Source organism: Sphaerodactylus townsendi, linkage group LG01 (assembly GCF_021028975.2).
Source record: "Sphaerodactylus townsendi isolate TG3544 linkage group LG01, MPM_Stown_v2.3, whole genome shotgun sequence".
NCBI classification, from domain to species: Eukaryota; Metazoa; Chordata; class Lepidosauria; order Squamata; family Sphaerodactylidae; genus Sphaerodactylus; species Sphaerodactylus townsendi.
In genome coordinates this window covers 114,400,019-114,424,980 of record NC_059425.1, presented here as the reverse complement: position 1 = coordinate 114,424,980, position 24,962 = coordinate 114,400,019, and the positions used below count along the sequence as shown (strand labels likewise).

Sequence of the window (24,962 nt, the reverse complement as noted above, 5' to 3'; positions counted from 1 at the left end):
GGCTGCCAGTGTTGAAAAATACTAGAGTCAAGACTAGTGTCTAACCAGCTCCACACAAACACAGGATGACCATAGACAAAAGAAACAAAGGCCAGGATACTTCTATTCAGATGCTCCCACCAGTGACCTTGCTATCTCCATTGACACTCCCATGCTATAGTCTTCATTGTTACTCATACTTCTATTCAGATGCCCTCAACTATTGACCTGGTTGCCTTCTTTGTTACTCACAGACTATGTTTCTCCACCCACCCTGGACACTCCAACAGATATATACTCCACTTGCTTTCCCAACATCAGATCCTCTGAAGATGCCAGCCACAGATGCAGGCGAAACGTCAGGAGAGAATGCTGCTAGAACACGGCCATACAACCCGGAAACCACACAGCACCCAAATAATCATTATTGTTACTGCAGTTCGTTTCCATTATTCTCTTGCTGATTATTGTCACTGCAGTTCATTCCCATTATTTTCTTTGCTGATTATTGTCACTGCAGTTCGTTCCCATTATTCTGTGACTAGAATATAGCTATTACAAATTTATTTGCACTATTCCTTGCATTGGGCTGTTATTTTTGGGTTTCGCCAAACCTTTTGCTGTTCTTTGTATTATTTAAGCCCGGTTGATTTTGTTTGTTTCATGAATTTTAGATGCTATGTTGGTTATAAATAGGCCCTTTTTCTTTTGCTCCTGACTTGTTGGTCTACGAGCATTAAATTAAAAATATGGATATGGACCATTGATGTGCTTGTTCTCATTCTCTCTAAGGTTGCATGTAGTCAGTGAAATGAAAGTGAGCATCTTCACTAAGTGAATCATGACAGTATGAATATATATTTATTTTATTTATGAAGATTTTGTGTCTTTAGGGTTCCAAGATAACCAGGTTGTGCTGCCGGCAGGCAGGGCGTGGTCAGGTCCAGCCTCGCAGGGCAATGCAGGCGGCAACCACAAGCGTGCTCTGGTCACAGTCCAGTGAGTCAAGGCAGGCAGCAGGCAAGGCATAGCCAGGTCACAGTCCAATACATCAAGGCAGGCATGGGCAGACAGCCCCAGGTCTAGAATACAGGAATCCAAGGCAGGCTGGGAGCTATAGCAAGCACAGGAAGATCCAACAGGAAGTGCACTTATTGCACCCAGGCAGAGCTAAGCCCAAGGCAAGGTTTAGATAGGAAGCTCTGGTTACTGAGGCTGAGATCCTGCAAGAGCTCAGTCCTCCTCAGATGCAGATGCCTCCATCTCGCAGAGCCTTCTGCCAAACCTGGCAGAGAAATGAGCACTCCTCCTTTGGCTCTGTAGCTGCTGCTGCTGTCTCTGCCTCCTTTGCACAGCTGGCTCATCACAGGGCTTGGTGGAGGACTGTGCAAGTTCTCTCAGCTGCATGATATCAGGTGAGGAAGGGCTGGAAGCTGACTCTGCTGCCTGAATTTCCTCATGAGCAGCATGCTCTGGCTGAACATTGTGGTCAGCTTCTGCTTCCTCGTGTGGAGCCACTTCTGAGTGCCTGGCATTAGCAGATTTTGTATCTGAGTCCAGGTAACTGCCTACAGGCTGGCCCATGACACCAGTACACGTTTTTCATGTCCAAGGTAATTTTAATTATTTTGACATTTTCAGGTCTATATTTGAACTGTGGGGCAATGGCATATCTGTGGAAGAACTGCACGCTTCGCTGAAGAAATATCCAGTAGAGAAAATGGTTTGTATAAAATAAATCTTTTGGTGGTAGGAGGAGCATATTACACAATTATACCCAACAGAGCATTCATTGAAAACTAACCCAACCTGCATTGCTTTATTTTAGGAGCCGTATCTACAGTCAAACTTTACATACAAAATAAAGGTTCATGCTTTTAACAAAACACTAACACAACAAGAGAAGATTGAAAGAATAGATGTAAGTAGGTGTTAATCTCTTGAAATGGTTTCATAAAGAAGAGAAAGAAGAGTTGGTTTTTATACCCCCCTTTTTCTACCTTCAAGGAGACTCGAAGTGTCTTACACTCCCCTTTTCTTCCCCTCCCCATTACAGATACCTTGTGAGGTAGGTGCCACTAAAAGAGTTCTGAGAGAATTGTGACTTGACCAGCAGGATTCATGTATGGGTGTGGGAAAACAAACCTGATTCACCAGATTAGAGTGACTGTAGGAACACAGCCACTTTTGTGTACATTTAATTTGAAGTCATAATTTCCATACTGGAATGGTTGCTTCTGATTTGGCAATATCATAGGGATAGGCTGCATTTAACTCGGGCATGAAATGAGAAATGGCCTAAATTTTTGTGTAAATTAGTCTCTGTCCTCCTGAAATTCTTTCCTGTGAATCCCAAATTGGTGGAGAAGCCAACTGTGTGTTACCCTTCTGGTAGATTTATCCGATAAAATTTGTCCATATTGATTCACGTTTAACCTCTGCAGACATATGGCAAGTATTATTACTTGTCTGAAAAGATAGATTTAAAGAACTTTTATATTACTTGGTATGGAATTCAGTGCATTTTCTGAAAGATAGTAAAAGCATTTTTTTGGCAAGGCAATCTTACAATTTGATGGGGTGGGGATCTGTTCTGAGTGTGAACATTACCAGTATCCTGCCTTGCCCAGGTGTTAAGCAATAACTTCAGCTGATACAGTAGCTGTGATCCTTCTCAGCCATAAGCTTCCATGCCCTGGAAATGACTGTGATAGATTTTTACAATACATTCTTCATTGGGGCAGTCTTTGAATGTAGTCTTCATTCGGGGCCATCTTTGAATATATTCTGGAAGTGTTAGCCATATTATCAGAATCTGAGAGGAGAGATTATATTGCCCCCATTGTAAAGCTGCTGCACCATCAGCTTCCAAGCCAAATTCATGATATTGATGCTGGTTTAAAGCTCTGCAAAACCTTGGTCTGATGTACCTAAGGGAGGGCCTTCTCCTGCACAAACTATTTAATCCCATCAAGTCTGCCAGTGATCTACTACTTGTTGCATTGTCCCTGTTTTTGTTTTTTTTGGAAGTACAGGTTGTTAGGAGAAAGGATGTTGTGAAACAGACTGCTTCATTTTTTCCTGTTAGATGAGACCTTTTCTCCCCAGGTATTTTACTTAATGAGCAGTGTGATCCTAGACAGGACTGCAACCTTCTACACCCGTTGTCTTCTATAAATTTGTATGGTGTAACTTTCTTTAGGGTTGCACAATAAGTGCACAAGTGTGGTGTAGTGGTTATGGGAACGGATGTTGTGGTTAAGAGCAATAGACTCTAATCTGGAAAACTGGTTTGATTATCCATTTTTCTCCAGATGAAACCTGTCGGGTGATCTTGAGCCAGTCACAGTTCTCTCAAAACTGTCTCAGCCCCACCTATTTCACAAGGGCCGTTTCCGCACGGACAAAAGGAGCAACGCGATGACGTCGTAAATAGCAACGCATCCGCGAAAAAGCGTTCGCACAGACAGGTGGAGCTGCGTGCGTCAGGAGCCCCGCAGAAATGTGGCGGTTCGCACGGAAGCGCTGCGGAAGCGGCGTCTCACCACGCTCCGTTGTGGCTGCGCACTCGCGAAGCAGCACGATTGGCTGATGTGACTGCCCTGATGTCCTGCCCGTCCCCCGTCTGTCATTGCCTCCCCTCCCAGCTACTGTCAGTCCCAGTTCATGTTACCTGTGAGACCAGAGTGTGTATGGGCAGCCACCATCTGCACAGGCGACATGGATCTGGGAAAGGTGCTTGACCATGCAGGGAATTTCTCACCGGGGACAAACAGAAGTAAATGGCCAAAGTGATAAAGCTTGACCCAGCGGTCGCCATTGTTGAGAATGGCTCCGTGGCGGCAGTTCGCACGACTGCGGCGTCGGTGCGTCACATGTGGAAAAAGAGCGCTTCAAAGCGGTTTTTGAATACGGCGTCTTCGCGCCGATTAAGCATTTTCGCGACGGCGCACCTCCGCCGCTATGAGTGCGAACCCTCTCGCTCTGACGTTTCTTTTCCCGTTTCCACAACATCATATTTCGCCCGTGCGGAAACGGCCAAGGTGTCTGTTGTGGAAAGAGCAAGGGAAGGAGTTTGTCAGTCGCTTTGAGACTCCTTACAGGAGAGAAAAGTGAGGTATAAATCCAAACTCCTCTTCTTCTAGTTTTCCTGTTGGTCTGCAGTTGTTTAAGTGTTTTAGAGAATTATATTTTATTATTAGGGTCTGTTTTTAGTTGGGTGGTGTTTTGTAGGCGTACAATTATAATTGCTGAATTACTTTTTAGTAGTTAGTCCACCTGATACATTAGTGCTTGCTTTATGCTTCAGTAATTGTTTTTTAATTTCATGTGTTTGTATTTCTCACTTTTATACAGTCTGTAGAGTTTTTACCATTCAAAGGAAAAGTGAATTTAAAGAATCCGGATCACAATTTTTGGTATCTAGAAGATTATGGAACAGATCCAAACAACATCCCAGAACATCCTCTTCATTTATATTTTGGTAGATGGGTGAGTAGATACCTTCATAACTTAATAAACAGCACAAAATGTTCAAGAAAGTAGAATTTGTCAACTTGAGAGATATATCTTATTCTAGAGGACATCAATTATTCATATGTTCTCAGTATGTCAGTGATATGAAATACTACAAACAATTTTGAGCATGTTAGTGAAGACACAAAATACTTTTTGTAGTTTGTAATGCAACCTTACAGCAATACAGGCAGAATGCAAATTGTTATCAGTGGGACACCTAATGCCTTCCAGATGCTGATACTTTTGCATTAATTTCTGGATTTCTGAAGTGAATAAATGCAGCAAGAAACATTCAGAATTACTTAATACAATCAACTGGCTATGCCTAACTTGTTGAGATCTTGAGGATACGTTTTTTCTCCGTCAGTTTAAAACCTATGGGTGGGCCACGGAGGTTCTATTTAAGGGTGAAAATAGACCATGTGACATAATCCTGTTCTTGCACTACAGGGTGTTTGTGGCTAGAACCTCATTAGTATGCTATGAATTTTATGATCTTTCCCAAAGTATTATGTTGCAATACTGGTAGGTAAACATTTTTAGCAGTGCTTAATAAGAAAGTCATTCTTGGTTGCCCCCTCCCCAACAGATTGCCAATGGACAAAGGGACCTTATTGAGTCATACAGTGTAAAAAGAAGACATTTCATCGGGAACACAAGCATGGATGCCTGCTTGGCTTTTATCATGGCAAACCATGGAAGAGTAAAAACAAATGATATTGTTTTTGATCCATTTGTGGGAACAGGTATCTGGCTTATTTTATTTATTTATTGCCTTTATATCCCACAATATCTCCAAAAATTCAAGGTGGCTACTTTTATGTTTATGTTCTGCTTTCTCCCAAGGCTTTCAATCTTTTTTCGTAATGTAGACCAACCTATAAAAACCAACCTATAAAAAGGACTGAAGAAAAGAAATAGAAGAAGTAGCCTCTGCTAAGGTTCCATCACAGCACAGCACACTTAATCCAAATGTGATTAAGCAAAGATCCTGATTAATGTTATCTGCCAGCTCTTAGGCCCAAGAAAGTATTTTGGACATTCTATGAAGCCCTTGGGACTCATTCAGATGTTATTTTTGCCCTCAATTTTGCCCACTGGTTACAATTCATCCTTTATTCATGACAACACTTGCTTACAAGTGCATGTTTTAGAGCAACAGCTTTTAGCTCAGTCCTTGTATTCCTTTCCTGCTGCAAATCTGGTGTGAAATCTTCAGAGCTAAAGAGATAGTTTGTCATCCTTTACATATTCAGTAGAATAGGAAGAAAATAAAATAGCATCATAGCATTTATTTCCATCCTTATCACTGGAATCTACAGTGATGCTTTAGATATTTAAGGGGCAGAAAGTCTTTGGTGTACTAGAAGTGTGCAGGCATGTTTCCTCTTCACTTTCTGTTTCCGGACAAACAGGGAGATGTATTTTGTTTGTGGATTTATTCTAGTATTTGTTTATTGTATGACTTGCACTTATATAGAACTGTTTAAAAAGCATTTGTACAGTAAATCAATTTTTTAAAAGTCGCTACACAATACAAATTCAATATTCTAAAGAGAGTGACGGCATAAGCAGTTACCTTTGGCTACATCACTGTTAAAATTTTTTAAATGGTTTATATCTTTTCCCACTTTGAATTCTAAGAAGTTCAGCTCTGGAAGTTTTGGTTATTCTAGTGTAAGTGACTTGTGCAATGACTACAGTACTGCCCTAATGAAGAAATATTGCCGTGTTTTCCCGAAAATAAGACAGTGTCTTATATTAATTTTTGCTCCCAAAGGTGCGCTATGTCTTATTTTCAGGGGATGTCTTATTTTTCTGGTGTACTGTTCTACAGGCATGCTTCCAAACAAAAACTTTGCTATGTCTTACTTTCAGGGGATGCCTTATATTTCGCACTTCAGCAAAATATAAATAATATACATAAATATAAATAATAAAGGAAACCCTCCTACCTAAATCTTAATTTTTCAGGGGATGTCTTACATAGTGAGAGCAAGAGGGGTACTTAATAAAAAGCACCCTCCCTAGAGTGTGAGTCTGCATTACAATTCAAAATAATGTTGTAGCAGAAAATCTATTTTTTTAAAAAAAGTTTATTTGAAGAACATGAATAAAATCATGCTTGATATTCAGAAAAACCCTGACATCTAGAGGCTGTTTCATATGAATTCTTGTATTGTGGAAAAATACCCAAATCATCAAAGTAATTAGATCTTGATTATTTTTTATTTATTTTATTTATAATTGAGTTTATATACCGCCCATCCCCTGAAGGACTCTGGGCAGTGCACTATCAGAAAATATAAAATATAAAACGGCTCTATACATTAAAATAGCTTTTTGTGTTTCCTTTTGTGTTTTCTTGAATAACGTATTGTCGAAGGCTTTCACGGCCGGATTCAACTGGTTCTGGTGGGTTTTCCAGGCTGTCTGGCCGTGGTCTGGTGGATTTTGTTCCTAACATTTCGTCTGCATCTGTGGCTGGCATCTTCAGAGGAAAGTCTGTTTCACACTGTGTCTAGGTGAGAAGGGAAAGTTTAGTGTGGTATATTGTCATGTCCCAGGGTGAGGGACAGCACAGGGAGGCCACTGAAATTCACAAACACCAGGACATCTTCAATAAGAAAGAAGAAATGTTAAAAATTAGCAAAGTGTGGCTCCCAGTACTTAAAAAATGGACTGATAATCCCACCCACAATACAATGCACTCAACCACACCTTTGCATAGCAAGTTCCACCCAAACACTTAATGATTGGTTCCCCGCCCTGGGACATGACAATATACCACACTAAACTTTCCCTTCTCACCTAGACACAGTGTGAAACAGACTTTTCTCTGTGATACACCTCTGAAGATGCCAGCCACAGATGCAGGCGAAACGTTAGGAACAAAATCCACCAGACCACAGCCACACAGCCTGGAAAACCCACCAGAACCAGTTTTCTTGAATAGTTTCTTGGTGATAGACATAAGGCATTTTATCAAGGCTTTGTTTATTTTTTACTATTGAAAAGAAGATGATTAGGGAATTAAAAGAGAAAAAGCAGTTCAGAGTAGTAGCTGTATATTCCTTCACATGATTCTGTAGATGGGGTAGGATATTTATTTTCTTTGAGTGAACTTTTGCTGAATATTCCAGCAGGGGGAGCTTTTATTCCATGAATATAGCTTGAGTAAAGTGACTGTTTGCAAAAAAAATATTCTTGTTTCAAGCTAAGTTTTGCATCAAGTAGCCCTGAGCCAAGGTTGTTGTTAACAGAGTCATATAGTATTTTTGCTAATAGTTTTTGCTAATATGAGAAGGGAAGACTTTTTGACAGAAGAGATCTGAGATTCAAGGAATCGAATGCTATTTAAGTGCTCTAGAGTTTTGTGCAGATCTTTAAAATAGGGTCTTGGTTTTGTCTTGCAGCACATCTCTTAAATCATATGGGTGTAAAACAGATGTTTATGCCAGACAACCAGTATTAAATATTTCTTGTGCATAATAGAACTCTTGCCTGGACTACAAATCAAAAGTTGTTTTTGAAAACATTCAGCTATCATGGCTTCCCACATGCACTCGAGAGACTATAACTTTGTGAAAGTCCTAAAAATTATATGTTAGAGATTCCCAAAACTCTTCCAGTACTTCACTTCTTAGATTTCAAAGTGGGAAAATGTATAAACAATTTCAAATTTTAATAGCAATGTAGCGAAAGGTAACTGCTTCCGATGTCCGTCTCTTTGCACTAAGCAAAGCACTATGGCTTCAAACATTGCAAAGAATTGTTTTACAAGTAGATCTGCACCTCTGTTTTTGTGGTTTTCTATAAGGTTTGAATAAGGCTTCAGTGGAGCAGAGACACATGCTTTCAATATTCATAGAAGGTGTTCAGCTCCCTAAATGTTTCCCTTTAGACCCTACAGGGGAAGCATGAGGTGCCTGTTCACGTCCTGGAGCACTCCAGGCATGTTTTATGTGAAAATTGCTTTCCCTGCTTTGCTCAAGTTCACGCTGAACAGAAACATCTATTCAGTTTTTCCAATGTTTGGATTCTATTGTCTATTTTATGTGATGCGTTGATCTTACAAATTGAGATACTGAAAGAGTGAAGGAAATTGACTAAACCTGTTCTGTAGGCAAAATTAATACATCAGAATAGCACGTTAATTGCATTGCCTTTTAGAGCTGAATGTTTTCCATTGGTATAAAAAATGGGGGCGGGGGGAGTCTGAAAGGCTAAAGAGTTGTTGGGAACTCTTGCCATCTGAATGGTCCCCGAAATCTAATCTGGTTATGCTGTTTCTGTTATTCGCTTTCTATATATATTACAATAACTTTTGTATGTTCTTTGTTTTGATGCATATTATTATATGTATATAACGTTTTAAACTGTGTGTGGTAGACTATAGCAAAAATTGTTTGTAATTTGATCTGACTGAAGGTGTCCTTTGATTCATCTTCAATGGTTTTGTTCCCTGCAGAATAGATTTTACTACTTTATAGAATCTGTTATATTTTACAGAAAAAAGTTACTGCCAATGCAGTGTGAGCATTTAGCTGGAGCTGCTCGTAGGTTTCACCATGGATTACTACTAATTGATAGCCCTTTAAGATGTCATATTTTTAATTTTTTACATTTATATTTTGCTTTCTCTCTAATCAGGAATGAAAGCAGCTTTTCCACCTCATTCCCCCCTTCTCCACTCTGTCCACACAACAGCAACCTTGTGAGGGTGGGTTAGGCTGAGAATCTGTGGCAAATCCCAAAGTCACAAGAGGGGGATTCAGCTCTGATCATCCCATGTTCGAGTCCTACAGTTCGTCTAACTGCTATGCTTACACCCCCCTTTGTCTTGTATCTCTTTCATGCTAAAATTGTTATCTTAAAACAGTTTATCTTTTTAAAAGATAAAGCATGGTGAAGAGAAAACAAATTTATGAACATTAACGTAGTCCTGACTGGCTAGTAATAAGAGGAGATCTCTGATTTATTTATAGTCAGTTATTAAGGCTGGTACATATCTGATTTCCCCCCCCCAAACTTTTGATATGTTGGGAAGAAACTTTGTTTCTCCAGAGTGATTTATGTTTATCAAATGCTTTCTATTGTTGTATTCTCAAGGAGTTATATTGTCTCCTGCAAGCTGAATATTTTATCTCTTTTCTTTCCTTGGCAGGTGGGCTTCTTATAGCCTCAGCACACTTTGGAGCATATGTATGTGGGACAGATATAGATTATAACACAGTACATGGTCTGGGTATGTTTCATTCAGTATTAAGCAACAAGAATGTAATTATTTAGCATATGGGAGCAGCAATTTAGTGTGTGCCAAACCCGCACAGAATCTTGGCAGAGAACCAGAGGTTACCATGTCACATTTGCTCTGAGGTAGTACCATTCATTCACCAATCCCACTCAGAGCAGCCCCCTCAATCTGCTTGGTGGCTGGCTACTAGCCTCAAGTTTCAAGTCTGCCTTCTGGCAACATTTTCTCTATTTCCACTTCTGCTATTTTAAAGACACATAAGCATGGTATACTCCTATTTCTCACAGGCCAATGATGCACAAGGTATCTGCTACATGGTGGGGACAAATGTCTGTTGTGACAAGATTTCTTGCACAGACCTATTTCCTGGAGCCCTGCTTTCACTTTCAATTCTTTCCATGGCTAGTGAGACCACGACTAGCACGAGTTTAAATTTGCTTTGCTGCTGGAGTGGGAAGATTTGCCAGTGAGCAGAGCTTTGCACCAGAGATATTCCCTCCACCACAATCTTCCCACTCCTTCACGCTGCTGTCCACACCTTCCCCCACGTTGCCAGCTCCTTCCTGTTCACCCACTTACTCACTCACTCACTCACTCACTCACACACACACACACAGATACACACACACAGAGATATAGATATATATGGAAGAGTACAAACTGTGTCTTTTTTGCTCCATCCCACTTCCCCTGCTCTGCTTCTGTCCTCTGTGGAACTTTTTACAACTTTATTTCAAATAAGACTCTATTTTAAAACAAACTTCTCTCTTCGCTTACGGCAGCAGTGGCAGGGGAAGAGAGAGAGAGTGTGTAGGGGAAGGGAGTGGACAAAAATATCAGCCATAGTCTTGAGACAACCAGGTTCTTTTAACTTCACCCATCAACTTAGCCTTAAAGGCACAGCTTTAGGATCTGGGCTGTCTTGCGGGCCTGGCACGGCAGACCTCCATGGTGTCCAGCCTCCTCCCAGTTTGCCCTGCCTGCTGTCATGTCACACTTTGCGCCAGTGGGGCAGGCCAATGCACTGGCATGATCCTGTACTGGCTCCTGAAGTCAAACCCCCACCCCAGATTGGGTTGTAGAATTCTTTGTTCTAGTGTGTCTAAAATGGCTGTCCTCTATGCTGTGAACGCAGTTGTGAAATGGCACCAGGGCCTGTTGGTTGAATTCTACCGGATGTGTCTAGAACCCTTGGGAACAGCAGAAATCTTCTGAGCCTATCCATAACCCAGAATATGTGCACAATTTTTTTCTCTCCTAAGGCCTTATTCCCATAAGTTTTAGCAAACATGGTCAGTTTTTAACGTTTCGGTATATGCTGAAAAGAGATTTCTCGAAAGGATGTCGTTCAGGGGGGGAAATGCCTGAAAGTCTATTCAGGTTGCTGACTCAGTGTGGGTTGGCCATGGATAATGTCTGCATATAGTAGAATTTTCATTGTGAACTGTTACTATAAAAAGTTTCAGTAGGGAGTTTTTCCTCCTCTTTGGAGACATATGTGCTCTTCAGACAGGTATGGAACTCATACAAGAACTTACAGAGAAACACATGGTCTGAATGTTTCTGTAGCTGTCTTCCAGGAGAGGATGCACACGTCCCCACGTTGCATGTTACACAGGAGCATGTAAAGAGGAACACAAGTCACTCATACTTTCCTGTTGCCATTTCTTTGAATTTCTAAAGCCACTAATTTTAGCTGTGCTGTTACAATTATATGCAAGTGAAACAATATGTATTGTACTGTTACGCCAGTCTTCTCATATTAATGTGACACATATACTAAAAGCAGTCTTCATGAGATATACTCCTTTACCCTTGTGACAAATTTGAAGTAGAGAAGCTAGCTAGATTATGTGAGAGTTCTTAATTAACTATGGTAAGACTGAAGGAAGATGTGAAAATTTTAATTCTATTTGGAATTAATTTAACTTGGCGTGCTTCACTCTGACTGCTCTTAGGTAAAGCCAGCAGGAAGAACCAGAAGTGGAGAGGACCCGATGAAAATATTCGAGCCAATCTTCGCCAATATGGCTTAGAGAATTACTACCTTGATATATTAATTTCTGATGCATCAAAACCCATATGGAGGAAGGGAATGCAGTTTGATGCAATCATCACAGACCGTAAGTTGATGCATAACCCAAAATGTGCATAATTGCAGTTTGTAATGATGATGATAATGGAAAAGTTTACAAGCTGATAATATAATTTAGCATCCAAAATGAATAATAGGATAAAGGTATCCAGGCTGAGAATTCTACTGACTAGATGTAAAGAATTACTGGGTCAAATTCCTTCACATAGTCTCTGGTGTTAGCTGGGCTGTAAGAAGGAGCTATCAAGATTAAATGTGTTTGGCAGATACCTGGAGAGATTCATCATAGGGCATTAAACTGAGATTGCAAGAGGAAAGAAACTACTTAGGTGGGGATTTCAGTAAATAAGAGCAAAAAGTGACCTAAGATAAAAAGATTACCTAGCAAAACAAAATATGGTTTAAGAGAAAAACCTTAGAAGTTGGGAAAGAAAAGGTATCTGGTATTTAGCATTGGTCTTCCCCTGGACTCAAACTGTATGCAGATAAGGAATAGGAATTTCATTAGATGTTCACTAAGTGGTGTTGTTCCAATCAAATACTTTCAGCCTAACTTACCTCACAAGTTTGTTGTGAGGATAAAAAGGAAAAGAGAAGAATGATGTAAGGTTCTTTGACCCCCACTGTAGAGAAAAGTGGTGAATAAATAAAGTAAATTGTAACTCGCTCTATGCGGGCCATCCCTTGCGTCTGATCCGGAGACTGAAACTGGTCCAACATGCGGTGGCACGTCTGCTCACAGGCAGCGCCATCTGGGACCACATCCAGCCTGTGTTGCGCCAGCTGCATTGGCTTCCAGTAGAGTTCCGAATCGTCTTCAAGGTGTTGGTGATGACCTTTAAGACCTTACGCGGCCTGGGACCCTCGTATCTTCGAGACCACATCACCGCATATGTCCCTACATGGCCTCTCCGTTCGGCTGAGGCCAATCTACTGGTGGTCCCTGGCCCCTCAATTATGTGGCTGGCCTCCACCGCGGGCCAGGAGGCCTTTACGGCTCCTGGGCCCGGCCTGGTGGGCTCTCTCCCCTCCAGCTGTCCGGGCCCTGCGGGATCTTGGCGAAGTTGCCCAGGAGCCACCAGCAAAGGCAGGAGTTGTTCCCTTCTTAGCGGGCCTTTGGAGGGACCAGCCGCTGAAGGTGCCCCCCCTCGCTTTGGCCCTTACATCTGGGCCCTTTTCATCCCATGGGACTCGCCGTCTCTCCCTTTTAGGGAGGATTTTGAAAATGGGGTTTTAGCAGACGCCTCTGTCTACTATTATTTTTATTGCTGTTTTTAAAGGTTTTAGAAATGATATTTATAATTGGGGATGGGGCGGTATAAAAATCTAACTAATTAATAAATTAATTAATTAATAATAAATTAATAAATTAATAATGTACTGAAGATGGGAGGCAGTTAAAAGGTAGGTTGGTGAATGACTGAGAAGGCCAGAAAGGCAGGGAAAGGGGAGAGAATATGGTGGTTACCTGGAAGAGGAAATAGTGCAGGGAGGATGATATTGAAAGAAACGAAGTGTTGCCTACAAGTCCTGTCATGTCACTTAATCACACAAGTAAGTCCCTGCCACACAAGTTGCTTGGCCTATCATCCTGTATCACAAAATGTTTGTTAGTGGATGGGATAGAGAGAAGAAAGCATAGAAGGTGAGGATATGGGGAAATCCATGAAGTGGGAAAGAAGAAATAGTATGGGGAGAGATGTATAGTTAAAATGATGACCCCCACAAGATTTTCTGGGTTTTCTGTTATGTGGCTGTGTTTAGCAACTGGTGCTGTGTGGCTGAGCCTGGCCTGGTGGCTACTACTGCATAGCTGGATCTTAGTTTTCCTAGACTGAGGCTGCCAGGGGAGGGAAGGAGGGAAAGCTGAAGATCTGGGAAGATAAAGGTAGGTTGGTAGGAATGAAGAAATATAAAAGGGGGAAAGGTATGGAGGCTTTCAGGGAAGAGAAAGTGGAAACAGTGGAGAGGGGAAATTGAGATGCCTCGTATTTGCGTATCTATGCTTGTACAATATAATACAAACATCTAATATTTTGTAATACATTAATGAGACTTTGTGTGTAAATGGATATCTGCCTAATAAATGTGTTTTGCATAGCTCCTTACGGTATACGAGAAGCCACCAGAAGAACAGGTTCGCAGAAGGAAATGACCAAAGCAGCAGAAAGAGGGTAAGTAAGCTTTGGGTTGAGAATCTGATGTGTGAATAGAAAGCCAGCTGTGGTTTCAGAAGCATTTTTCATTTGTTGAATGTGCTAGCCTTCTGCCAAACCATCTACAAATCTGACAGCGCTGTTTTTAATTATATCGCGTGTATGTAGCAACCGCTTTGTTAATTGCTGTCATGTTTGGGGAAGAAAAGTAACTACTATATGGGACACTGGGGCCACATACAGGACAGCATGTATGCAACACAAAAAAACTGCATTCTAGTGATTTTATCACAATTTTCTGTTGCCTCACATACATTGATAGTTGTGGATAGAGATGTGGTTGGAAAAGGTACCAGTAATGGGTTTTCCCCTGAATCTTTGCATCATTCCTACCATTCATACTCTCACTTCTACATTGTATCTTTTAATATTCATCCCAATGTGTTGGGACTTGCTTTAAAATTTTGGTAGAACAAGGCAGTGTCCCAAATTTTGGGGTTGGATCCTACTCGGTTTTTTGCTGACAAAAGGGATCTCTTTTTATCACCCAAAAGTCTATGCTAGGAATTGTGAAATATGCATGGACAAAAACAATAAAAAGGGCAAGAGAGCAGATGCAGTGAAGAGGGGAAATGAATGAGATCACATGGAATTGCTGGTGGGATCCAGACATTGGAATGAAAGTGCCATTATATTCTTTTCTCTATGCAAGTCCATGTAACTTTACCCATTGAATTATGAAGAATTTGTAAAATCATGTCGCTAACTTTTCTGTGTTAATTATTTTTCAAATATTTTGTTTTTTACTTTAACCGTTGTCTTGTGAAATTGGTTTCTGAATTTCCATTCAGTTTGATTCCTATGTTGCTTCTAAAACTCAAATTCTGCATCTATTCAACTTAGTATTGTCCTCTCTCACTGGTAGCAGCAAATAGAGAAAGGCATTTTCCAGCACATGTTAAACTGGAATCATTTTACTGCAGGTTCCAAAGTTTGAACTAGGGATCTTCTATATGTGAATCATGTGCCTTTAACTCATAGTCCTTCTCCTAAGTGTTCTTGGTTGCCCTGAATTTACAAACTGTATTCTGTTTAAGTAAATGCAAATAGTATTGCAGCTATTACCAATTAATAATTTTTCAATACTACTTAGCACAGAAAACCACATCTCCATTTCTTCAAATTATCATCTGAGTGATATCCTTTTCGACCTGTTAAAATTTGCGGCCGAGTACCTGGTGATTAGAGGAAGATTGGTCTACTGGCTTCCTGTGTACAAACCAGAGTATGTATGCATTGAGACATGGGAATATGTGGAATGGTATGATCTTGTGTATTTGTCTTGTATCAAGTCAAGCCATTGGTCCATCTGCCTTAGTACAGTCTGTTTCAGAACTCTTCAGAATCTCAAGTACAGAATAACCTTGCCAGCGGCTTGAGATGTGTGAATCTGGAGATGCCAAGGTTTCAGCCTTCATTTAAAGCAGTGGTTCTCAACCTGTGGGTCGGGACCCCTTTGTGGGTCGAACTACCCTTTCACAGGGGTTGCCTAAGACTCTCTGCATCAGTGTTCTCGATCTGTAAAATGGATAAATGTTAGGGTTGGGGGTCACCACAACATGAGGAACTGTATTAAAGGGTCGCGGCATTAGGAAGGTTGAGAACCACTAATTTAAAGTATGTGTTCTACCATTGAGCCATGGCCTTTTCCATATATGGAATGGAGTTACTGCAATAGTTAGTGCAAGCTGGTAACTATTTCCAACCTTTTGCGCTGGAATGTAGAACATTGTTGTAATTGTTCTGATGGTTTAGTGGCTTGGATCTACCAGTACAATTCCAGACAGAAGGGATTTCCATCTACAGAGTGTAAATTTTTCCATCTCCCTGTGTCTCGCAGCGGCTCATAGTCTCTTTCAAAAAACTGCTCCTGGGGTACAGGGAATCTCAAGGAGCATCATGAGAGGAAACTGGTAGAAATGTGTACAGCAATTCTGCGGTGGGTTCAGGTTTGTGTGGAGTCAGAGAATAGTTTGAAACTTTGAATGCCTAGATTTTGATCTTAAGTGTACTTACATGGAGGCAGGGTCACCTGAGAACCATTTGTTTCATTTGTATTTAGAATTGGAGGTATAGAATTGCTAGTAATGACTAAAAAGATGTAGGAATTGGGTTTTTCCTTAATAAATGGGGGTGATAATGGTTTGAGAGATCAATACAAAGTATGTTTTCTAAAAACACTGCATTGCTGCACTGTCAGCTAGCTGTTGGATCCCGTGAGATTTTAGTGACTACTAAACAATTAGTTGCTAGTATAAATTAAATTACAAGTAAAATAATGTTCTCAGTATTAAAATTATTAATGAGCAAAGAATGTATGGACTGGGGAGCATTTATTTATCCCATTTGTATCCTGCAAGGAACTTGCAACAAAGTAGCACCCTGTTGATTACAGAGTTGGAAACTGGTAAACATTTAACGAAGGACAGTTGGTACTCTAAAGTTTCTTCTGAGAAATTTTTTTTGATGTCACAAATGACCTGTTGTTAAACTGGAACAGAAAGTTACATGAAATGTACTTTCCCTATATTTAGGCAATCTATCACCTGTGCTGTGTCTCTTGTTTTTGTTCTCTCTGTGTAGCTACACATGTGGCTGTGGATTCTGAAAGCAATTAGCACACATTGTTTCTGGGAAATTTAATAAGGCTATGAAGCATGTGGAAGTGTATAGTCTAGCTCTGTTTGAACCAGAGCCTCTGGCTGTTCTGTTTCACATTCACAAGTTACAGTTCATAAGCTCTTATAACCCTTTGACTGTTTATTTCTTCCAGATATACCGAAGAGATTATACCACGGCACCCATGTCTGAAACTTATTAGCAACTGTGAACAGATGCTTTCCAGCCACACGTCAAGGCACCTGATAACCATGGAAAAGGTGAAAGAATTTGAGGTAATTGTTTTGATGGATTTTCATGCAAAGTTGCAGTTGTCAGATTTGTAACAGATTTTTCTGCTTTACAAACTTAGGGTGCCTATCATAGAATACTGTGTGCTAAAATCCTTTATTTTTCCCAGTCCCAGCACTAGTAAGGTATTTTATATGTTGGTTTTAGAAGTCATAAATGTCAAAACAGGAAGTTAAAGTACTTGTTGTGCTGATGAACCTGGACAGCAGCCACTGAAGGCAAACTTTGAATCTTATTTGATTCATACTACTGTATATATGGTTAAGTACACTTGGGCTTGCAGTACAGGGCAGTTTTTTATTTTAATGTTACTGTTTTTGAGGTGATGAACAGTTGAATACTGAAATAACAGGAATGTTGCAAGGCACCGTTGTGTTGTGTTGAGCTTGTTTTGGTCTGAGATGCAAGAGTGCAGTATTAAATTCTGGTGATAATTGTGAGGTTAATGTTTGGAGGTGTTGATTTGGCAATGCCAGACACAATCAGAAAAACTATTAGTGTGCTTTTTACTTGGATCTTGAATATTATCAAATATGATAACTACTTCTCAGCTAGCCTCCATGATGTGCCTATGGTTGTTACTCATAGAACACTTACCTCAAGCCTTTTAGGTGTGCAGTAGGGCTGAAGTGTGGTCTCCTTGCATTTCTCTGTTTACGCACAAGGAGGCAGCCCAATTCTCTTCGTAGTTAGTTTCAACAGGCCTCTGTTTCCTCATTCTCTTCATTCTACCCCTCTTAAAGGCACAGATCTCATGACACTCAGTTATAACAATTACTTTTGTTTGATTATGCATTGTGTAATGAAGCTGTTAATTTTGTTTGCCATAAACCAGTCCATCAACTTAATTGGGTCAGAACGCAAGTTCTAATATTATAGGAGAAAGAGAAACAGATTTCTGTCTCATTTTTCTCTAACCCTTACATAATTTTATAGACATTCATGTCTCTAAGAGTTGTTTTTGTTTTCTGTACTTTTAAAGTCCTGAAGTCTTTAGCTATTCCTCCTAGGAAGGTTCTCCAATCCCTTGATTGGTTTGCTTGCCCTTTCCTTTTCCAGCTTTATGATGTCTTTTTTAATGAAGTGGCCAGAACTATACACAGAATGGCCTAACATGATTGCACCAGATGATGGCATTATTTTACTGGCCAGTTTGTTTCAATCCCTGTTCTAATGATCCCTAATTCATAATTGCTTTCATTCAGTGTCCCAAAATGTCAGAGAACTACATGGCGCAAAGACTAATGTTTCTTGTTTTCCCATAGTTGAAAATTGTACCAAACTGAGCAGACAAATTCTACTCTTAACATACTGATTGCAGAGCATACATGTCACTGTCTTAAATTCTGATTCTTACCACATCTGTCATACTTAGGGCCATGTAAATATTTTCATAATTTTTATTTTATTTATTTTAGAAAATTTCTACCTTGCGTTTCCAATCAATGCAGCTAACAAATTAAAACATATATAATAAAATCACATTTTAAATCCGTTAAACCCAACAAAAAAACCACATCATTAAAACAATTAAAACCAGAAATAAAATATAAACAAAAAATATAAAGACAACATTCCTGGACAGGAGAACAATTTGAGAGGCTTTTTTATTGTGAAGTTCCTGAAGTAAAGAGTTAAGAGGGGAGAAGAATCCATAGAACCAGTTAATCTGTAGTATTGGGTTTTGCTTTTATTTTCCTCAAGGGAATGCTTTATGTTTATTTTGGGGGTTCTATCTGTGAGGGCTTAGTGAGGGTACTGAAGCAAATGTACCAAGCCTGATAGAACCCAGTATTGATATCCTTTAGCCAGAGTCTAAGTAAACTGAGAACTGAGTAACTAAACTATCTTTAGAACATCCGAATATACCTGTGGTGACAAACCTATGGCACTCCAGATGTTCATGGCCAATTGGCCATGCTGGCAGGGGCTGATGGGAATTGTAGTCCATGAACATCTGGAGCGCCATAGGTTCGCCACCACTGGAATATACCATTTGAGTTCACTGAAGCTGAACAAACTTATTTAAACCTGAAAACAAATACTGCTTATCTGCCAAAGCTCTCTTTTGTAAATGTATATTTCTGCTTCCTCCTCCATTCCTTGAACCCAATTTTTTATCTCCATTCCCATCTCCTCTCTGTTAACATAAATCTTTTATTCTGTTTTTAAGTTATCTCTGCATCAGTATTATTATTATTATTTGTGCCTTATAAGGGGTTTGCCAAGAAAGGTTTTTAAATAATAGGCTTCCTTCATCTTCTGGGAAGTATAAAGTGCTTCTTATCACCAAACGCATATTAGAAGCAGAGTCCCTGAGGTGAAAAGGTGGGAAAAATCTGAGAAGCTTGGTTTCCCTGCCTGGGTGATATTGGAAAGCATGGGAGGTTTGTCATAGACCTGTATAACCCATTCCAGTCAACATCCTGATGGCAGCATTCTGTACCAATTGAAGTTTCCAAATATTTTTCAATGGTAACTCTTTGTAGAGTAGTAATCTAATGTAATCAGGGCATGTATTCACAGTGGCCAGATCTTTTCTGCCTAAGAAAGGTTGCAACTGGCTAACCAGTCAAACTTTATAAAAGGCACTCCTGGCCACATCTGCCACTTGCTCTTCCAGACTACTGACCTGTTATTTTAGAAGGAATACAATCACATCCAGTACAGATGACACCTTAAATCCCAGATCAGACTGGCCACTCACTAGTAATACTTGTGTCTTGCCAGGATTAAGCTTTAGTTTATTAGCCTGCATCAACTCCCTGACTGCTTCCAGTTCAGGGTTTCTACAACCATTTTATGATTAACCAGAAGTGTGAAATAGAACTAAGTGTCATCTTCATGTTGGTGACAGCTTAGCCCAAATCTTCAGATATCTCAACCAGTGATTTCATGAAGAGGTTAAAGTACATAGGAAATAGGATGGAACTTCGTGGGACCCCCCAGGCCAGAGGCCAAGGCGCTAAGCAGCAGTTCCCCAGCACCACCTTCTGGAATCTACCTTTCAAGTAGGACCAGAACCTCTGCAGAATAGTGCTTTCCAGTCTCAGCCCAGAAAGGCTTTCCAAAAGGATACTATGACTGATGATATCAAAAGCTACTAAGGGGTCCGGGAGAATCAATAGTCACACTTCCTCACATGCCAACAAACTCCACCTCCAAGTTCAAGTCATTCACCAGGGTGAACAAGGCTGTTTCAGTCCCTAAAACCAGATTGGAAAAGATCTAAACAATTTAAGAAAATTTGAGACTCTCAGTCCAGTTTTCCTGTCTTCCCTTTGGAATGCAAAGCCTCATTCTTCTCTCCTTCATTTTATCCTCTGAACAACCCTGTAATTTAGGTTAGACTGAAGGAAAGTGACTGGCCCAAGGTTGTCCAGCAAGCTTCCATGGCTGAGTGGGACTTGAACTATTGTCTCCCACATCATAGACAGACACTCACCACTTCATCACACTTGTGGTTGTACACGTTCATACTAGCACATCTGACTGAAACACTGTTGTCTTATTTGGTAACCTTGTGATAGTCCGGCACTCAGTGCACATTATTCTTTTTTTCTTGTGAGTTTAGTCTCAGAATGAAGTTGAAGAATGTGTGTGTGTATGTTTTTAAATAGCCCAGTTCTGCATTTCACTTGACAATTATCTCCATATTGATTGATCATATCATCTCAACATATAACAGTCTATTATTAGGGCTACAAACACATAATAATCTTCTCTTAGGAATGCTTGACTAGTAGATTGGGATTCCTTGATGCCCTGGATTCTGCTAAGGATTTACCCACATAATCTTTCTTCTGCTGACTCTGACCTCTCAACATATGAGTCCTTCAGTAATCAGATTCATAAACCTTTGGGATTAAATGCCTGAAGATCTGTGTGCATTGACATATTTTGCTTCCTTACAAGCTGTAGTTTAAGCTCATGAATGGTTAAAGGAGGAACACGTTAAACATTTCCAGGGAAACAAGCCTGGTCTGTTTCAGGAAGTAGTCATGACTGTGTGTTGCATACATATTCTGGTGTATTGAGAATTCTCATTTTCCTTAATGATAACTGTTCGAATAGTCTTATTTGGGTACATGTTCGAAGAAAAATGTAAAAACCCCTTTATACCAAATGGCATATCAAAGGCTTTTTCTGCACTGTGAAATTTTTTTAATGACTTGACTTTCTCACAGATTTCACCTTCCGCTTCTTTCTCTTCTAAAAAACTTATTTGCATTTCTTATAGAAAATAACTGTTTGCAATATATAAAAGTACTATCTGAAAGGTATCTGTATATGTTTGTGAGAGAGAATCTAAATTTAAGTTGGTTAAATGCAAAGTATGATCAAATTCTGTGTACTTTTATAAAGTATTGGATACTGTTTTAAATTAGATTCTTCACAGGTTAGTGTGAAACATTTTAATTCTAAAGGTCACTGAACAGCAAAGTAAATACATGTCCAGAAATACTTGGGGGAGGGGGCTTAGTGGTAGAGTACTGAGATTGCCAACTCCGGATTGGGAAATTCCTGAAGTTTTGCTGGTAGAGCCTGGAGGGTGGTGTTTAGGGAGCAGAAGAACCTCAGCAGGATGTAATGCTACCTACCTTCCAAGCAGCCATTTTTTTCCTGGGATAATTGATATCTCTTGTCCAAAGATCAGTTTCAGGTCCACTTGGAGGTTGGCCACTAGGGTTGACATTAGCATACACTGAAATCGGACAGCTTGTGCAATCTAGGCTTCTGGTGGTGACCACTACTATTATTCCTATCCCATGCCCCCACCGTATGTTGAGGGTCCCACGTTCAGTTTCCAGAATCCCTAGTTGAAAGGATCAGGTAGCAGTGTATCAGTAGCAATGATATCACTACTTTTTTCTTGCTGGGTTTGCAAGTTAAGCAAGCATTCACATATTTTTCAAATGTCAATAAACTCAGTTGCTTAAAGCTACTCTCACTTGGGACCATTAGTGGAAACATTCACAGTAAAAAGTTAGATCAATTGCTTTTTAACAGAGGTTAAGAGTTGAGATTAGCCATGTCTTGCTTGAGATGCATTTTAAATGCACCTGTTGATCGGCTTATTTGCATGTATGTTGATTATCTCCTATTTAGTTATGAACCAATCAGTTATCTAAATTATGATCATATGGTTATAATACTATATACAGAAATACATTACTATAAATGTGTATTCTTGGGACAGGCATCAGATTTCTCTGGCTGGAGTAATAGGTGAGATCTTTTGGTGAGATAACTTGGGTTTTTTGATGATCCCTAAAAGTGGTGAGACAGAAGCTCAAACCTGACTTGCTTTTAAAATTATTACTTACTGCAATATGAGTAAGCAATGCTAGGAACTTTGATAATGTTACTATATATCTTCACAGTAATAAGATTGGGGTTAATTTTTTCTGCCTGCACTTTTTTCATTCTTGCTCTATAAAAAGCATTTTCTTTTCTCAATTAAAGATAAAAGTTTCTACAGGTGTTCTGTCTGATTTGCTGGTTAAGTTCAAAGAACCTAACCCTTACTGTTTTATATGATCAGAGTTAAAGATTGTAAATCGCTTTTAATAAGATGAATCCTGGAGAATTCTGTTGCTATACAGTTTTGCACAGGAAAAACCTTTAACATTGCTTAATTCATATTCTCTAATGGGATGCAGGAGAGGATCTTTTGTTGCAGTAGGTGATATTGAAGACCATGGGGAGACTCTGAAAAGGCACTGCCCTGTCAGAGTAGACAGTTTGAACCTTGATAGACCAATGAACTGATTCAGTATAAGGCAGTGTCACATATACTTGGAGAACTGTTCACATGTGTGGATGGGTTTTTTCTTTTTAACTGTAGCCCTTATCTTTGTATGAACCTTGGCTAACCTTGGCCATCCAGAGGGCTTTGGTTCTGTTTACTCTGTGTTACTTCAGACATATTCCAATTTACCGGTAATAGAATCCTGGCTTACCATGGAAGTTGATTTGTATGCATTTAAGGGAAGTGTCTGTTCATTTAAGAATATCCATACAAAAAGTCTTTGTATGCTGATACAGTTGGATCAGTGGTGGATCAGTGTGATCTGAACCAGAATTGGCAGCATACACTGACATACAACTTGTACAACCTGGGGTTTTGGTTGGGACCACTACCATTATCCCCCCCCTCTCATATATCCCCCCCTGCCACCTGTCTGGCCCTCCCTCATCCACTCCCAAGTGCTCTATCTCTCACATTCCTGGCTGTGCATGCTACCCAGTGTTGTCGGGGAAAGGTATGTGGGCAACACACAATAGCAGGTCTCCAGGCATCATTACTATCAGCCAAATACACTTGTTAAGTGACATCAAGAAAAGGGTGTGTAGGCTGTGGGAAGGTTTGTGAATGGAAGGGCTAAGGCAGTTGGAATGGCATACAGGTAGTTGGGCAGGAAGAGAAGTGTGTGGGTGGTCGGGGGGGGGGGGGCACAGAACCTGGAACCAGCCCTGATCTGACCAACTGTACTAGTGCAAATAAGCAATAACTTCTGCATTTATGGTGAAAACATTTGAGAAACAGGTATGTCCAGTAAAGGTTTAAGTGACTGGTAGTAGGTGAACACGCTGCTAAAACAGTGACAGGGATAGCATGTGATTTAAGTCTCAGGCTAAAATGTGACCAAAGTTAGACAAACAGAATAGTTCTTAATTCAGATTTTTTTCTGTACTATTAATTTTCTAGGTGGCTTTTGACCTCCTTGTTTCTGTTCTCAGCCTTGGGACTGCCATTTACAATATTGTTTACAAGATTGCCTATGAAATAATGAAAGTAAAGTGGTTTGAGCAGTATAGAAGTATGTAAATGTGAAGCATAATAATGTTATTTCATCACTGCAGGGAGCCATTGCTTCACAAATTGCAGGTAAAGGCTTTAAAAAGTCTTGTGCCTTAAAAGGCACTTCATCTTTAAATTCAAAAACAGGGATGTGTATTGTGATACAGACAGGATTTTTTTGATTTAGTGATGTATATCAGGCATGTTTGTTCCTCCTGTACACTTGTTTGCTGGTGGAACAGGCATCAGGATCAAGCCGTAAGCCTCATTCAGTGGTTTCAGTTACTGCACATGGATCTCCTTGCAAGTGTCTAAACAGTGTTTTAATACTCTGCAGGATAAAGATGGTTCTTCTCACATATTGGAAAGCCAGTACCTGCCATACAAAAGTCACAATTCCTTTCGTGAGAAATATTTCAGTGGAGTGACAAAGAGGATTGCCAAGGAAGAAAAAGACAACCAGAAGTAATTTTTTTAAAAAGACTGAGACAAAGGACTTGCATTTGGCTGTTAAAACATCTGGACCACAACATTACATGCATGTTTCAGAGAACAAATACTGGTTTTAATTTTTAAAAACTCGAAGCAAAAACCACAACATAAGTTAAGAACAGTTCTTTTTCATTAATTTTGTTTGTTCCAGATTTTATTACACAAGATTTTTTTGACTGTTATTTAATTTATTTTTGTACTTCCAAGTCCAAATGATGATTGACTATAATCTTTATCGCTATTTTTTTTACTCCATTATCTCTATCAAAAACTAGTAGTATTGTTTGGCTATCTAAACTGTGAACATCTGGATGTTTTAGAAATGCATAACAACAATCAAGAATGTCTTAGTAGGAAGATTGATTTCATTTGTTTTCTTCTTTTGTAACTGACACATAATATTAATAAAGCCAACAAGAATTGTTGTGAGTTTTTAAAAAGTACATTACATGCAGCAGCAATTTATCATTTCCTGTTGACATATCCAAGGTCAAAACTGCACCCCACCAATCTTCTAGGATCCAAAGGCTATTAAACTTCAAGAATCCATTTATACATCTGAAGCTCATCTGTATCTTGGATCTACTCTTGCATTCTACTTTTGATCAAGCCAGCTTCCTGTAATTTTGCAATCAGAACCTGACAATGAAAGTAGTAAGTACTACAAGGGGGCGGGGGGGGGGGGGAGGG

General features: G+C 39.8%; 1 protein-coding gene across 1 annotated transcript; it reads left to right on the top strand.

Annotated features, from left to right (window-relative positions):
- The first annotated feature begins 1,623 nt into the window (after positions 1-1,623).
- On the top strand, positions 1,624-24,715 carry TRMT11 (tRNA methyltransferase 11 homolog). Its single transcript, XM_048491461.1, has 10 exons — positions 1,624-1,702; positions 1,808-1,900; positions 4,336-4,470; positions 5,087-5,243; positions 9,665-9,745; positions 11,713-11,877; positions 13,951-14,023; positions 15,159-15,290; positions 16,839-16,959; positions 24,118-24,715. The coding sequence occupies exons 1-10, from the start codon at positions 1,700-1,702 to the stop codon at positions 24,247-24,249; spliced, it is 1,092 nt and encodes a 363-aa protein (XP_048347418.1). The 5' UTR covers positions 1,624-1,699; the 3' UTR covers positions 24,250-24,715.
- The last annotated feature ends 247 nt before the right edge of the window (positions 24,716-24,962 follow it).